Genomic DNA, 14423 nt, shown 5'->3' on the forward strand with positions numbered 1-14423 from the left:
GTTCCTAGCTCTCTCCCTTTCCTGTTTAATACAGTTCAACTACCTTTTCCCGCAGATCCTTTGACAATTCTTTTGCTTTCCCCATGACTCAGAATCCAGAAACGTCAGTGCAGCACTGGATGAAAGATGCAAGGGTCTGTCAGAAGTCCAGAAACTCTTGACCTTTTATACACACATACTAATTACAAGCAAACAGATCATAGGTGAGGATGGTTACCTTTAATAGCCATTCAAACCCCTGTGTGTCAATTTGTGTGCATATTATCAGGCCAAAATCACCAGGGTATGTGAACTTTTGATCAGGGTCATTTGGGTAGTTGCTGTTGTCATTATGATTTAAAAAGAGTAAACACAGTTGATTGATAATAAATGGCTTCAGCCAAACACTAACCATGAGTGAAAGAAATGTTTTTGTGTTATCATTCATATTCTCTGAAAAATGGCCAAGAAATCATAAATTCTGCCAGGTTATATATATATATATATATATATATATATATATATATACACACAGTCTTACGGCTAGATTACGAGTTTTGCATTATGAGTAAAAAAGCAGTGTTAAGGCTCATAACGCTGCTTTTTCACTACCGCTGCTATTACGAGTCTTGTAGGTACAGCTGTCCCGCACACTTTTTTGGCCGTACCCGAAATTAACTTACGCAATTTGCGTAAAATCTTTTTTCAATGGGACTTCCATAGCACCGGTATTACAAGCTTTTGTAGGCCAAAAAGTGAGCGGTACAGCCTATCCTGCAAGATTCGTAATGCATTCTAAAGTCAGTAGTTATGAGTTTTACACTACAAAGCTGTAGCATAAAACTCATAACTAAAGTGTTAAAAAGTACACTAACACCCATAAACTACCTATTAACCCCTAAACCGAGGCCCTCCCGCATCGCAAACACTAAAATAAATTATTAACCCCTCATCTGCCGCTCCCGACATCGCTGCCACTAGAATAAACATATTAACCCCTAATCTGCCGCCCCTAACATCGCCGCAACCTACATTACAGTTATTAACCCCTAATCTGCTTATCCCAACGTCACCACCACTATACTAAAGTTATTAACCCCTAAACCTAAGTCTAACCCTAACCCTAACACCCCTTAACTTTAATGTCATTAAAATAAATCTAAATAAAACCTACTATTAATAACTAAATGATTCCTATTTTAAACTAAATACTTACCTATAAAATAAACCCTAAGCTAGCTACAATATAACTAATAGTTACATTGTAGCTAGCTTATGGTTCATTTTTATTTCACAGGCAAGTTTGTATTTATTTTAACTAGGTAGAATTGTTACTAAATAGTTATGAACTATTTACTAACTACCTAGCTAAAATAAATACAAATTTACCTGTAAAATAAAACCTAACCTGAGTTACACTAACACCTAACCTTACACTACAATTAAATAAATTACCTAAATTAAATACAATTACCTAAATTATAAAAAAAAAACACTAAATTACACAAAATAAAAAAAGACATTATCAGATATTTAAACTAATTACACCTAATAATACCTATGAAAATAAAAAAAGCCCACCCCAAAATAAAAAAAACCTAAGCTCCCCATTGCCCTGAAAAAGGCATTTGGATGGGCATTGCCCTTAAAAGGCATTTAGCTCTATTGCTGCCCAAACCCTAATCTAAAACTAAAACCCACCCAATAAACCCTTAAAAAACCTAACACTAACCCCTGAAGATCCATTTACAGTTTTGAAGAGCCGACATCCATCCTCAATGAAGCCGGGAGAAGTCCTCAGCGAAGTGGCAAGAAGTCCTCAACGAAGCCGGGAGCCGTTTCATCCAAGCCGGCAGTAGTGGTCCTCCAGACGGGCAGAAGTCTTCATCCAGACAGCATCTTCTCTCTTCATCCATCCGGTGCGGAGCGGCTCCATCTTCCAGACATCCAGCGTGGAGCATCCTCTTCTTTTGATGTCTTCTTCTTGAATGAATGTTCCTTTAAATGACGTAATCCAAGATGGCGTCCCTTGAATTCCGATTGGCTAATAGAATTCTATCAGCCAATCGGAATTAAAGGTGAAAAAATCCTATTGGTTGATGCAATCAGCCAATAGGATTGAGCTTCAATCCTATTGGCTAATCCAATCAGCCAATAGGATTGAGCTCACATGCTATTGGCTGATTGGAACATTGTGCGGTATGGAGCACAATTTTGCTCTACACTCACTTCTTGCCTAATAACGCCGGGTTTCTGAAAACCTGTAATACCAACGCTGTAGGGAAGTGAGCGGTGACAATAACGTGCAAGTTAGCACCGCACCCCTCATAACGCAAAACTCGTAATCTAGCCATTATGTATTTATGTATATATATATATATATATATATATATATATATATATATATACATACACACACAGAATATATAGACAGTATGTTACAGTATATATACAGTATATATATATATAAATATATATATATATATATATGTGTGTGTGTGTGTGTTTCTATATGTGTGCATTGTAAGAATTTTGATTAAAGTTATAAACTGTGTTTTCTTTTGTGTTGCTGTTACCATATCAGTCATTTTTTTTTTACCTGAAATTGAAATTTTTATATTAGTATATACAGTATCAATATATTTCAAGTTTTGAACATAACATTATAAATAACAAAAATAATTAGAATGCAGTGTGAGAAAACTGCATTTGTTGGCTTCCATGCTTAAATTGCTACTTAAACAACCATGATTTGGTGTGGGTTTTCTCTATTTTGCTGTCCTTTAGAATAAGTAATAATTTTGTGTATTTACAGGCAATTTAAAGAAAAAGGACAAATCTGATTACTCCAAAAGAAGCATGAATTCAGCAAATGAAACCTTTTCTGAGGCTGATGGAAATGTGCAAGAAAAAGTGACTGATGTATCTCAGATCAATGCTACCAAAGTTTAAACCACTGGATTTTTTAAAAAAAAATGTTTCTGCCATATCTTAAATTCAAAAATAAACACTGTAAAATAATCTGAGTTCATCTGTATAGAATGTATTTTATATTAAGCTGTGTAATCATTAAAGGGACATAAAACTAATTATTTAAATGCACATAACCATTTCAATTTTGAAGTGTTGTTTTTTTTATTTTTATTTTTTTTTTGCAGTACACATGTTCTGTTTCAGTGATATTTTTAACTATATAACGAGCATATGTGAATATGTCCCATGCACCCTCATTCAAACACTGTGCCTTCTCAGCAACAGTGGCATGCACTCAACAGCCATGATGCAAACTGAGTCACTGTTGACACAATTTATGCTCTCTAAACAGGCATTGCATATTTAATGTAGGTATTCAGGGCATAGAATATAAGCTATAGCTGATAATACATGAGTATTGCAAAAATGCTTCTATTTAAAACTGAAATACACTCAAGTGCATTTACAGTTTTAGGTTTATCTCTTTTTAAGTAAGCCACCCTGCTTTACCTGATCTAAGTTACATTATTAAACAAGACTCATCTCATCCACTTGCTTGCACGCAATCCTGCTAACTGATGGGTTAAAGGGCCATGATACCCAAATGTTAAAACACTTGAAAGTGATGCAGCATAGCTGTAAAAAGCTGACTAGAAAATATCACCTGAACATCTCTTTGCTAAAAAAGGAAGATATTTACCTCAAAATTTCCAAGTATTCACACACCATTGTAAAGGAAATTTAAGCAGCTAATCAGAATGCCAGTCCCAGGAATTGCAAGGGAGTGTGCATCTGGTATATGCAGGCAGTCATGTTATTTTCCTATTTAGTTTAATTAAAGTGATGGTAAATCTAAGCGTATAACAAATGCTAGGATTTACCATCATTAAAAATAAAGTAGAGTTTAAGCTAAACTCAGCGACTCCGGCTGCCTGCCCATTGGTCTCCTTCAATGAGGTGATGTTTGCACCTCTAAACCAATAGCCGTGTGTGTGAACTGACAGTTTTCTGTATGCACACATGGCTATATACTGTATGTCCAGTCACCAATCAGTAGCTAGCTCCCTGTAGTGCATTGCTGTTCCTGAGCATACCTAGATATGCTTTTTTTTATTTATTTTAAAAAGGATACCAAGCAAATAAACGGCTAGATTTAGAGTTTTGCGGCCAAAGGGGTGCGTTAGCTATGCATGTTTTTTTCCCCCCGCACCTTTTAAATAACGCTGGTATTGAGAGTTCTCTGAAGGGCTGCGTTAGGCTCCAAAAAGGGAGCGTAGAGCATAATTTACCGCCACTTCAACTCTCAATACCAGTGTTGCTTACGGTAGCGGCCAGCTTGAAAAACGTGCTTGTGCACGATTCCCCCATAGGAAACAATGGGGCAGTTTGAGCTGCAAAAAAACCTAACACCTGCAAAAAAGCAGCGTTCAGCTCCTAACGCAGCCCCATTGTTTCCTATGGGGAAACACTTCCTAAGTCTGCACCTAACACCCTAACATGAACCCCGAGTCTAAACACCCCTAAGCTTACACTTATTAACCCCTAATCTGCCGCCTCTGCTATCGCTGACCCCTGCATATTATTATTAAACCCTAATCTGCCACTCCGTACACCGCCGCCACCTACATTATACCTATGTACCCATAATCTGCTGCCCCTAACACCGCCGACCCCTATATTATATTTATTAACCCCTAATCTCCCCCCCCCAACATCGCCGCTACCTTACCTACACTTATTAACCCCTAATCTGCCGACCGGACCTCGCCACCACTATAATAAATGTATTAACCCCTAAACCGCCGCACTCCCACCTAAAAAACCCTATAATAAATAGTATTAACCCCTAATCTGCCCTCCCTAACATCTTTGACACCTAACTTCAAGTATTAACCCCTAATCTGCCGACCGGACCTCGCCGCTACTCTAATAAATGTATTAACCCCTAAAGCTAAGTCTAACCCTAACACTAACACCCCCCTAAATTAAATATAATTTTAATCTAACGAAATAAATTATTTCTTATTAAAAAATTATTCCTATTTAAAGCTAAATACTTACCTGTAAAATAAATCCTAATATAGCTACAATATAACGAATAATTATATTGTAGCTATTTTAGGATTTATATTTATTTTACAGGCAACTTTGAATTTATTTTAACTAGGTACAATAGCTATGAAATAGTTTTTACTATTTAATAGCTACCTAGTTAAAATAATAACAAAATTACCTGTAAAATAAATCCTAACCTAAGTTACAATTAAACCTAACACTACACTATCAATAAATAAATTAACTAAACTACCTACAATTACCTACAATTAAATCAACTAAACTAAATTACAAAAAACCAAACACTAAATGACAAAAAATAAAAAAAGATTACAATAATTTTAAACTAATTACACCTACTCTAAGCCCCCTAAAAAAATAACAAAGCCCCCCAAAATAAAAAATGCCCTACCCTATTCTAAAATAAAAAGTTACATACAATACCCCCTCCCAACATTACAACCCACCACCCACATACCCCTAATCTAACCCAAACCCCCCTTAAATAAACCTAACACTAAGCCCCTGAAGATCTCCCTACCTTGTCTTCACCCAGCCGGGTATCACCGATCCATCCAGAAGAGGGTCCGAAGTCTTCATCCTATCCGGCCAGAAGAGGTCCTCCAGAGGGTCCGAAGTCTTCATCCAGGCAGCATCTTCTATCTTCTTCCATCTGGAGCGGAGCGGGTCCATCTTGAAGCAGCTGGCGCGGATCCATCCTCTTCTAACGACGTCCTAAGTCCGAATGAAGGTTCCTTTAAATGACGTCATCCAAGATGGCATCCCTCGAATTCCGATTGGCTGATAGGATTCTATCAGCCAATCGGAATTAAGGTAGGAAAAATCTGATTGGCTGATTGAATCAGCCAATCAGATTGAGCTTGCATTCTATTGGCTGTTCCGATCAGCCAATAGAATGCGAGCTCAATCTGATTGGCTGATTGGATCAGCCAATCCGATTGAACTTGAATCTGATTGGCTGATTCAATCAGCCAATCAGATTTTTCCTACCTTAATTCCGATTGGCTGATAGAATCCTATCAGCCAATCGGAATTCGAGGGACGACATCTTGGATGACGTCATTTAAAGGAACCTTCATTCGGACTTAGTACGTCTTAGAAGAGGATGGATCCGCGCCGGCTGCTTCAAGATGGACCCGCTCCGCTCCGGATGGAAGAAGATAGAAGATGCCGCCTGGATGAAGACTTCCGACCCTCTGGAGGACCTCTTCTGGCCGGATTTGATGAAGACTTCGGACCCTCTTCTGGACGGATCAGTGATACCCGGCTGGGTGAAGACAAGGTAGGGAGATCTTCAGGGGCTTAGTGTTAGGTTTTTTAAGGGGGGTTTGGGTTAGATTAGGGGTATGTGGGTGGTGGGTTGTAATGTTGGGGGGGTATTGTATGTTTTTTATTCAGGCAAAAGAGATGATTTCTTTGGGGCATGCCCCGCAAAAGGCCATTTTAAGGGCCGGTAAGGTAATAGAGCTGTTAACTTTTTATTTTAGAATAGGGTAGGGCAGTTTTTTATTTTGGGGGGCTTTGTTATTTTTTTAGGGGGCTTAGAGTAGGTGTAATTAGTTTAAAATTATTGTAATCTTTTTTTATTTTTTGTAATTTAGTGGGGGTTTTTTGTAATTTAGTTTAGTTGATTTAATTGTAGGTAATTGTAGGTAGTTTAGTTAATTTATTTATTGATAGTGTAGTGTTAGGTTTAATTGTAACTTAGGTTAGGATTTATTTTACAGGTAATTTTGTTATTATTTTAACTAGGTAGCTATTAAATAGTAAATAACTATTTCATAGCTATTGTACCTAGTTAAAATAAATACAAAGTTGCCTGTAAAATAAATATAAATCCTAAAATAGCTACAATATAATTATTCGTTATATTGTAGTTATATTAGGATTTATTTTACAGGTAAGTATTTAGCTTTAAATAGGAATAATTTTTTTAATAAGAAATAATTTATTTCGTTAGATTAAAATGATATTTAACTTAGGGGGGTGTTAGTGTTAGGGTTAGACTTAGCTTTAGGGGTTAATACATTTATTATAGTGGCGGTGAGGTCCGGTTGGCAGATTAGGGGTTAATAAGTGTAGGTAAGGTAGCGGCGACGTTGGGGGGGCAGATTAGGGGTTAATAAATATTATGTAGGTGTCGGCGATGTTAGGGGCAGCAGATTAGGGGTACATAGGGATAATGTATGTGTCGGAGGTGTGCGGTCGGCAGATTAGGGGTTAAAAAAAATTATTAGAGTGGCGGCGATGTGGGGGGGCCTCGGTTTAGGGGTACATAGGTAGTTTATGGGTGTTAGTGTACTTTAGAGCACAGTAGTTAAGAGCTTTATAAACCGGCGTTAGCCCATAAAGCTCTTAACTCCTGACTTTTTTCTGCGGCTGGAGTTTTGTCGTTAGAGTTCAAACGCTCACTTCAGCCAAGACTATAAATACCGGCGTTAGGAAGATCCCATTGAAAAGATAGGATACGCAATTGGCGTAAGGGGATCTGCGGTATAGAAAAGTCGCGGCTGGAAAGTGAGCATTAGACCCTTTCCTGACTGACTCTAAATACCAGTGGGTGGTAAAAACCAGCGTTAGGACCCCTTAACGCTGGTTTTGACGGCTAATGCAAAACTCTAAATCTAGGTGAAAGCAAATTAGATATTAGAAGTAAAATGAAAAGTTGTTTAAAATCACATTCTCTATCTGAATAATGGAAAAAAAATTGGGGTTTTATGTTCCTTTAACCACCATCAACAATGACCACCATTCACAGAGCGCAGTCTAGACAGACTAACTTTACTACTGGGTATTCTTTGAAATAAATGTTGCTAAATATATTGTTATCAAGTCATTTCTATTTTGAGCAGTACTTATAGTCAGATAACAAAAAAAACATAAATTAAAAACATGACTGAATTTGCAGTTATCACAGGAAACTGTTCCTAAAATAGACAATATGGTATAATTCTCTATTTTCTACTGAGAGATTTACAAGGAAAAAAGTAATATACATAAATCTACAATATAAAAAAGAAAAAATGTTTTGAATGTCACCATTCATTGGGAAACATATATATTTGTTTAGATAACTGTAAAAAAAAACATAATTTATGCTTACCTAATAAATTAATTTCTTTCATGGTGTTAAAGGGACACTGAACCTAAAGTTTTTCTTTTGTGATTCAGATAGAGCATGACATTTTAAGCAACTTTCTAATTTACTCCTGTTATCAAATTTTCTTTATTCTCTTGGTATCTTTATTTGAAATGCAAGAATCTATGTTTAGATGCCGGCCCATTTTTGTTGAACAACCTGGATTGTCCTTGGTGGATTGGTGGATAAATTAATCCACCAATAAAAAAGTGCTATCCAGAGTTCTGAACCCCAAAAAAAGCTTAGATGTCTTCTTTTTCAAATAAAGATAGCAAGAGAATGAAGAAAAAATTATAATAGGAGTAAATTAGAAAGTTGCTTAAAATTGCTGCTCTATCTGAATCACGAAAGAATAAATTTGGGTTCAGTGTCCCTTTAAGAGTCCAAAACCCATTACTCCTTGGAATTACATTTCTCTACAATTAGGAAGAGGCAAAGATTCCCAAACCCCAATAACAATAAAACCTCACAGATACCTTAGTCTAACACATAGCCAAGGAAAATGAGGTAGAAAAAAAGCTATAAGAGCAATAACAGGAGCAGGAGAAAAAGATGTACTCAAGAAAAAAACAACACCAAAAACATAGGTTGAGGTCTTATGGACTCTCACCAACATTAAATTAATTTATCAGACAAGCATAAATTATGTTTTCTTTCATACAGGTGGTGAGAGTCAACAATCCATTACTATAAGGAACGAATACTCAAACTGTGGAGTCCATGAGTAATGAGACATAAACCTCTTTTTTCACTGAAAAACTAAATCTGCAACCCCCGGGAAAAAAATTAAAAAGGCATTGTTCTAATGCATTTAAAATGAAAACTATCAGGCAAAAAGAAATCAAGCTGAGACAACTGCCTGAAGAACCTTCCTACAAAAGGTTGCTTCAGAAGAAGCAAAAACATAAAAATGGTAGAATTTAGTCAAAATATGCAAAGAAGACCAAGTAGCTGCCTTGCAAATTTTGCCAACTGAAGCCTCATTTTTATGTTGAAATGATTTTTATTGAGTTTTCATAATACAAGAGAAAAAAGTATGGATTCATTTAAGAGCAATCTGATAGAAAACACATATTCCTGAGTTTACCCATTTAAATAAAGATGCATGTGCCCACCGAAAGGAAAAGAATTGTTACAGAGATATGCAAAGCACAAAAGATGATTTATGAGTTTCTGATTCTGTCATTGTATCAGTGGGCAGCATACCTCCTAATCCAAGTTCCTACAGATAAAGAAAATTAATATTTCAGAGTGTAAGGATATTAAACATAGACGCAATGAGTAAACCACATCACATCAATTAGGTACATAACGTTGCCCATCTTTGAAAATATATCAAAGAAAAAGGGTGAAAAGGAGAGAGAAATGTTGTAGTGAATGCTGATTAACTTAATAAGAGGAAAGGAAAGATGAATAACAAAAAGAGAAAGAAAAGAAAGAAAATAGAGTTAGATTAGATGCTAATCTGAGTGTCTCCTCCATATTAGGTCTCCCCCACTGGACCACCGAGATCCATTCATCTGTTTGTCATCATGGGACTATCCTTTCGTTTATTCCATCGTCTCTATGAACCACATGGACTGTCTGTTAGTCCTATGTCTTGTACATTATCCAATAAAACCATGTTTTTTTAAAAGTCGTCTGAGTGTCTTGTATGGAAGCTGCTTGTTCATACATATTATAAAAGTGTTTAATTTTTGCAATTATCTCATCTCGCGTGGGTGGACCCACCTTCCAGTAACGTACAATGCATATCCTGGTTTATATATTTATTAAATTTCTTATTTTGTTCATGTAATAAAGCCTGTGGAAGTGTCAAATGTATTGATTCACCTAGGATGGTACTAAGGAGTTTGGAGAGGTCCTCCCAGATCTCCCTCAAGTAAGGACAGTGAAGCCTCATTTTTAAAAGCCAAAGAAGAGACAACTGATCTACTAGAATGAACAGTAAGCCATTTTGGTGGAGGCTGACCTGCCTCCAAGTAAGCCATATAAATCATAAGTTTCAACCAAGTAGCCAAAGAAAAAGCAGAATCCTTTTGTCCTTTCCTAGAACCAGAACAGTTAACAAACAAACTAGCAAGCTTAAAGCAAGGACCTCCAAGGTTATATTTTCGGAGAAATTACCAGTGCCATGTACTAAGACCGAAGGAGCTAAGGTCAGTTAATTCCTGGTTAAAAACATGGTGTAAAAATGAAGGGTATGTGAATATGTCACACCTAGAATATCTTAAGGAAGGGATGACAGAAGGGGACACTTAGGAAATGTCACATTAGAAAGTTTGAAGGAATGCCCACCACGTAGCAGCAAAGAGCACATGTAAATTAAATGTTTGACAGCAAATCCAAGAAGCATGATGGGTAAAATGGGGGAGCTGGAGCTCTTAGTTGCAAAAGAGGACTATGATATTATCAGTATAACTGAAACTTGGTGGGATGATTCACAAGACTGGGCAGTTAAAATTGAGGGTTATACTTTATTGAGGAGGAACAGGAATAATAAAAGGGGTGGAGGAATTTTCATGTATATTAAACCTTACCTTAAACCTACAATAAGGGAAGATATGTATGACGATACAGGTGATAATGTAGAGAACCTGTAGGTTGAAACAAAAAGATTGGGGGGGAAATCTTAAAAAAATATTACTGGGAACATGCTACAAGCCTCCCAACATTAGTGATATGGAGGAAACTCAACTACTAATGCAAATAGGAAAGACTGCTAATAATAACAGTGATATAATTATGGGAGATTTTAACTACCCAACATAAACTGGGCCAATGAAACTAGTAATACAGCTAATGAAGATAGATTTTTAAATGTTCTCAGGGATAACTTCTTGTCACAATTAGTAGAGGAGCCAACTGGGAATAAAGCTATATTGGATTTAGTGCTATCAAGTGATACCGATATAATATCAAACATAGAAGTCAAAGAACATTTGGGTAACAGTGATCATAACATGGTTACATTTAAAAATTACTTTCCATAAGCAGTGTCTTAAAGGTTCAACTAAGATTTTAAGAAAGCAAAATTCAATGATTTAAGGAAATTGTTAAATAACATAAATTGGGACAAAATATTCTCTTATAAAAAATATACATATCAGCACATACCACATAGTTATAAAAGTAAAATAAATAAATCCAAGCCAATGTGGCTAAATAAAAATGTGTTGAGAAATTAGTAAAAACGTAGGGCATTTAAATTATTTAAAGAAAATAGTACATACTGAACATACCAAACATATAAGGAATGTAACAAAGCATGCAAAAAGGCAATCAAATTAGCCAAAATTGAAATTGCAAAGGATTCTAAGTCAAACCATAAAAAGTTGTTTAAGTACATAAATGGTAAAAGAAAATCTAAGAAGGACAATATAGGTACATTAAACGTGTGAAAGGTAGCATGATTAAGAGTGACAGGGAGAAGGCTGAGGTACTAAACCAGTTCTTTTCTTTAGTATACAGATGAACCAAAGGGAGATACTTTGAAACAAACTAGAACATACAGTTGAAATCAAAATTATTCAACCCCCATTGCAAATCAGGTTTATTGTCAAAATTTACAGACTTTCAGCTGTTTTCAATGAACAAATCAAACAAAAGCAATTGAAAATCTCAACACAATGAATGCTTCAAGTGGTTCCCCCAAATTCAACTGAAAATGCAACTTTTATTGAATGCTGCAGTCTCAAAATTATTCAACCCCTTCATGGCAAGCATCTTTAGTACTTAGTAGAGCACCCTTTTGCTGTTATGACCTGCTGCAAACGAGATGCATAGCCAGACATCAGCTTCTGGCAGAATTCCTGAGGAATCTTAGCCCATTCCTCATGAGCAATGGCCTCTGGTTCAGTAATATTCTTGGATTTGCATGCTGCAACCTCCTTCTTCGAATTCCACCAGAGATTTTCTAAATAAAATGCCAGGATAAGCCATGATCTATACACCAAGCAATAAAAGCTTTCCAGACCTTATAAAAATCCGTCTAGTCACAGGTTTATTAGCCTGGATTAAAGTCACAGAATCTGAGAAACTCCTATGCTTAGATAGAAAACCCCAAAATTTTCATTCATGATTTTAATAGAACATACAATTATAAACAACTTTCCTATTTACTTCTATTATCAAATATGCTTCATTCTCTCATTATCCTTTGCTGAAGGAACAATAGTGCACTACTGGCAGCAAGCTGAACACATTCAGTTAGCAAATCACCAAATGTGTGCAGGCACCAATCAGCGTCCAGCTCCCACTAGTGTAGGATATGTGCGTATTCTTTTTCAACAAGGTATAACAAGAGAACAAAGCACATTTCAAAATTGAAGTGAATATAAAAGTGTCTTAAAATTACATGCTCTATATGAATCATGTACGTTAAATTTTCACTTTCCTATCCTTTTAAAGAGATATTAAACTCAAATTCTTTATTTCATGATTCAGATAGAGCATGTGATTTTAAACAACTTTCTAATTTACTTCTATTATCAATTTACTTTATTCTCCTGGTATCTTTTGTTGAAAAGCAGAGGGTATGCTTAGGAGCCGAACCATTTCTGGAGCACTATATGGCAGCAGGTTGGCAAGAATGGTATCCATTTGAAAGAGCACTATATGGCAGCACTATTTCCTGCCATTTAGTGCTCCAGATGCCTACCTAGGTATCTCTTCAACACAGAATATCATCAGAACAAAGCAAATTTAACTAAGTTATAAACTTTTTTTTAAATGGTATGCTCTGTCTGAATCACAAAAGAAAATGTTTGGGTGTCATATTCTTTTAAGAATTAACTGTTCAATCTCTATGACATCAAGCTTAGAGATTTGAGATCCGGATGGAAAAATGGACCTTGAGACAGCAGTACCAGATGAGGAAACAGATAAGCAAGCTGAAAATGACTAATGAGCTGCTAGTGCATCCACAAACTCTGCCTGAGGGTCCCTGGACCTCGCAAAGTACCTTTAAAGTTTGTTGTTCAAACGAGAAGCCATGAGATCTATCTCTAGGAGACCCCAAAGATACTCAATCTGATTGAACACATCCTGGTGAAGAGACCATTCCCCTGGATGCAGAGAGTGACAGCTGAGAAAATCTGCTTTATAGTTGTTTACTCCTGGAATATGAACTGCAGGGAGTAGACAGGAATTTACTTTTGCCCACCAAATAATTCAAGGGACTTATATCATGGCTAGGGAACTATGAGTTCCCACTTGATGATTGATATAAGCCACTAGTGTGACATTGTCTGATTGAAAGCAGAGATGAGATTCCCTTATTAACAGAGGCCAAGTCTAAAGAGCACTGGAAGTAGCACATATCTAATTCTAGAACTTTTATTGGCAACCTCGCCTCCCAAGGGGCCCAAACCCCTTGTGCTCTCAGAGACCCCCAAACAACTCCCCAACCTGAAAGACTAGCATTTGTTTTGATCACAGTCCAAGTAGGATGAGCAAAAGAAGACCACTAATAATGAACTGATGATCCAGCCACCAAGTCAGAGATTGACTTGAACTGTGATCCAGAAACATATTTTGTGATAGTTTAGTATGATCCCTGCACCACTGGCAAAGCATACAAAGCTGAAAAGGTGCAAATGGAATTGCATCTGAAGCTGCAACCATAAGACCCAGAAATTCCATACAAAGAGCAACAGAGGGAAAAGAGAAAGACTGAAGGTTTAGACAGGCTGACACAAGTTTTTGCCTTCTCTGATCTGTTAGAGAATGACTCATGGAGACTGAATCTATTTGAAACCCCAGAAAAGTAACCTTTTTCTGAGGCACCAAAGAACTCTTTGGAAACTTGATCGTTCAGCTATGTCGTTGAAGAAACAAGTCTGTTAGTGTTAGATTCTGCTAAATCAAAAGATGAAGCTTTAACCAAGATATGGTCCAGGTAATGAAACACTGCATTCCCCTGAGATCTGATAACAGACAATAGGGCACCCAGAACCTTTGTGAAAATTGTTGGTGCTGTAGTCAGACTAAATGGTAGAGCAACAAACTGTAAATGTCACCTGTGAATTGGAACATGAAGTTAAGCATACTTTAAATTTATTAAGGACATAAACTGACCTTGCTAAACAAAAGGATGAATAGTTTCAATCTTGAAAGCAGGAATTCTTACAAACTTGTTCAGAGTTTTCAGATCCAGAACTGGTCTGAAAGTTCCTTCCATCTTTGGAACAATGAAAAGATGTGAATAGAATCTCATCCCCTGTTCCTGCAAAGGAACTGGAACAATCACTCACAT

General features: G+C 36.5%; 1 protein-coding gene across 1 annotated transcript in view; it reads left to right on the forward strand.

The window, feature by feature from the left end:
• Window positions 1–2931, forward strand: part of SHISAL2B (shisa like 2B) — a 478734-nt gene extending 475803 nt beyond the window's left edge. Inside the window, exon 3 of the mRNA XM_053699696.1 lies at window positions 2795–2931. Coding sequence (XP_053555671.1) covers window positions 2795–2931 — 137 coding nt within the window. The remainder of the gene's footprint in view (window positions 1–2794) is intronic.
• Window positions 2932–14423: the final 11492 nt, after the last annotated feature.

The sequence above is a fragment of the Bombina bombina genome, chromosome 2 (assembly GCF_027579735.1).
Source record: "Bombina bombina isolate aBomBom1 chromosome 2, aBomBom1.pri, whole genome shotgun sequence".
Taxonomy (NCBI): Eukaryota; Metazoa; Chordata; class Amphibia; order Anura; family Bombinatoridae; genus Bombina; species Bombina bombina.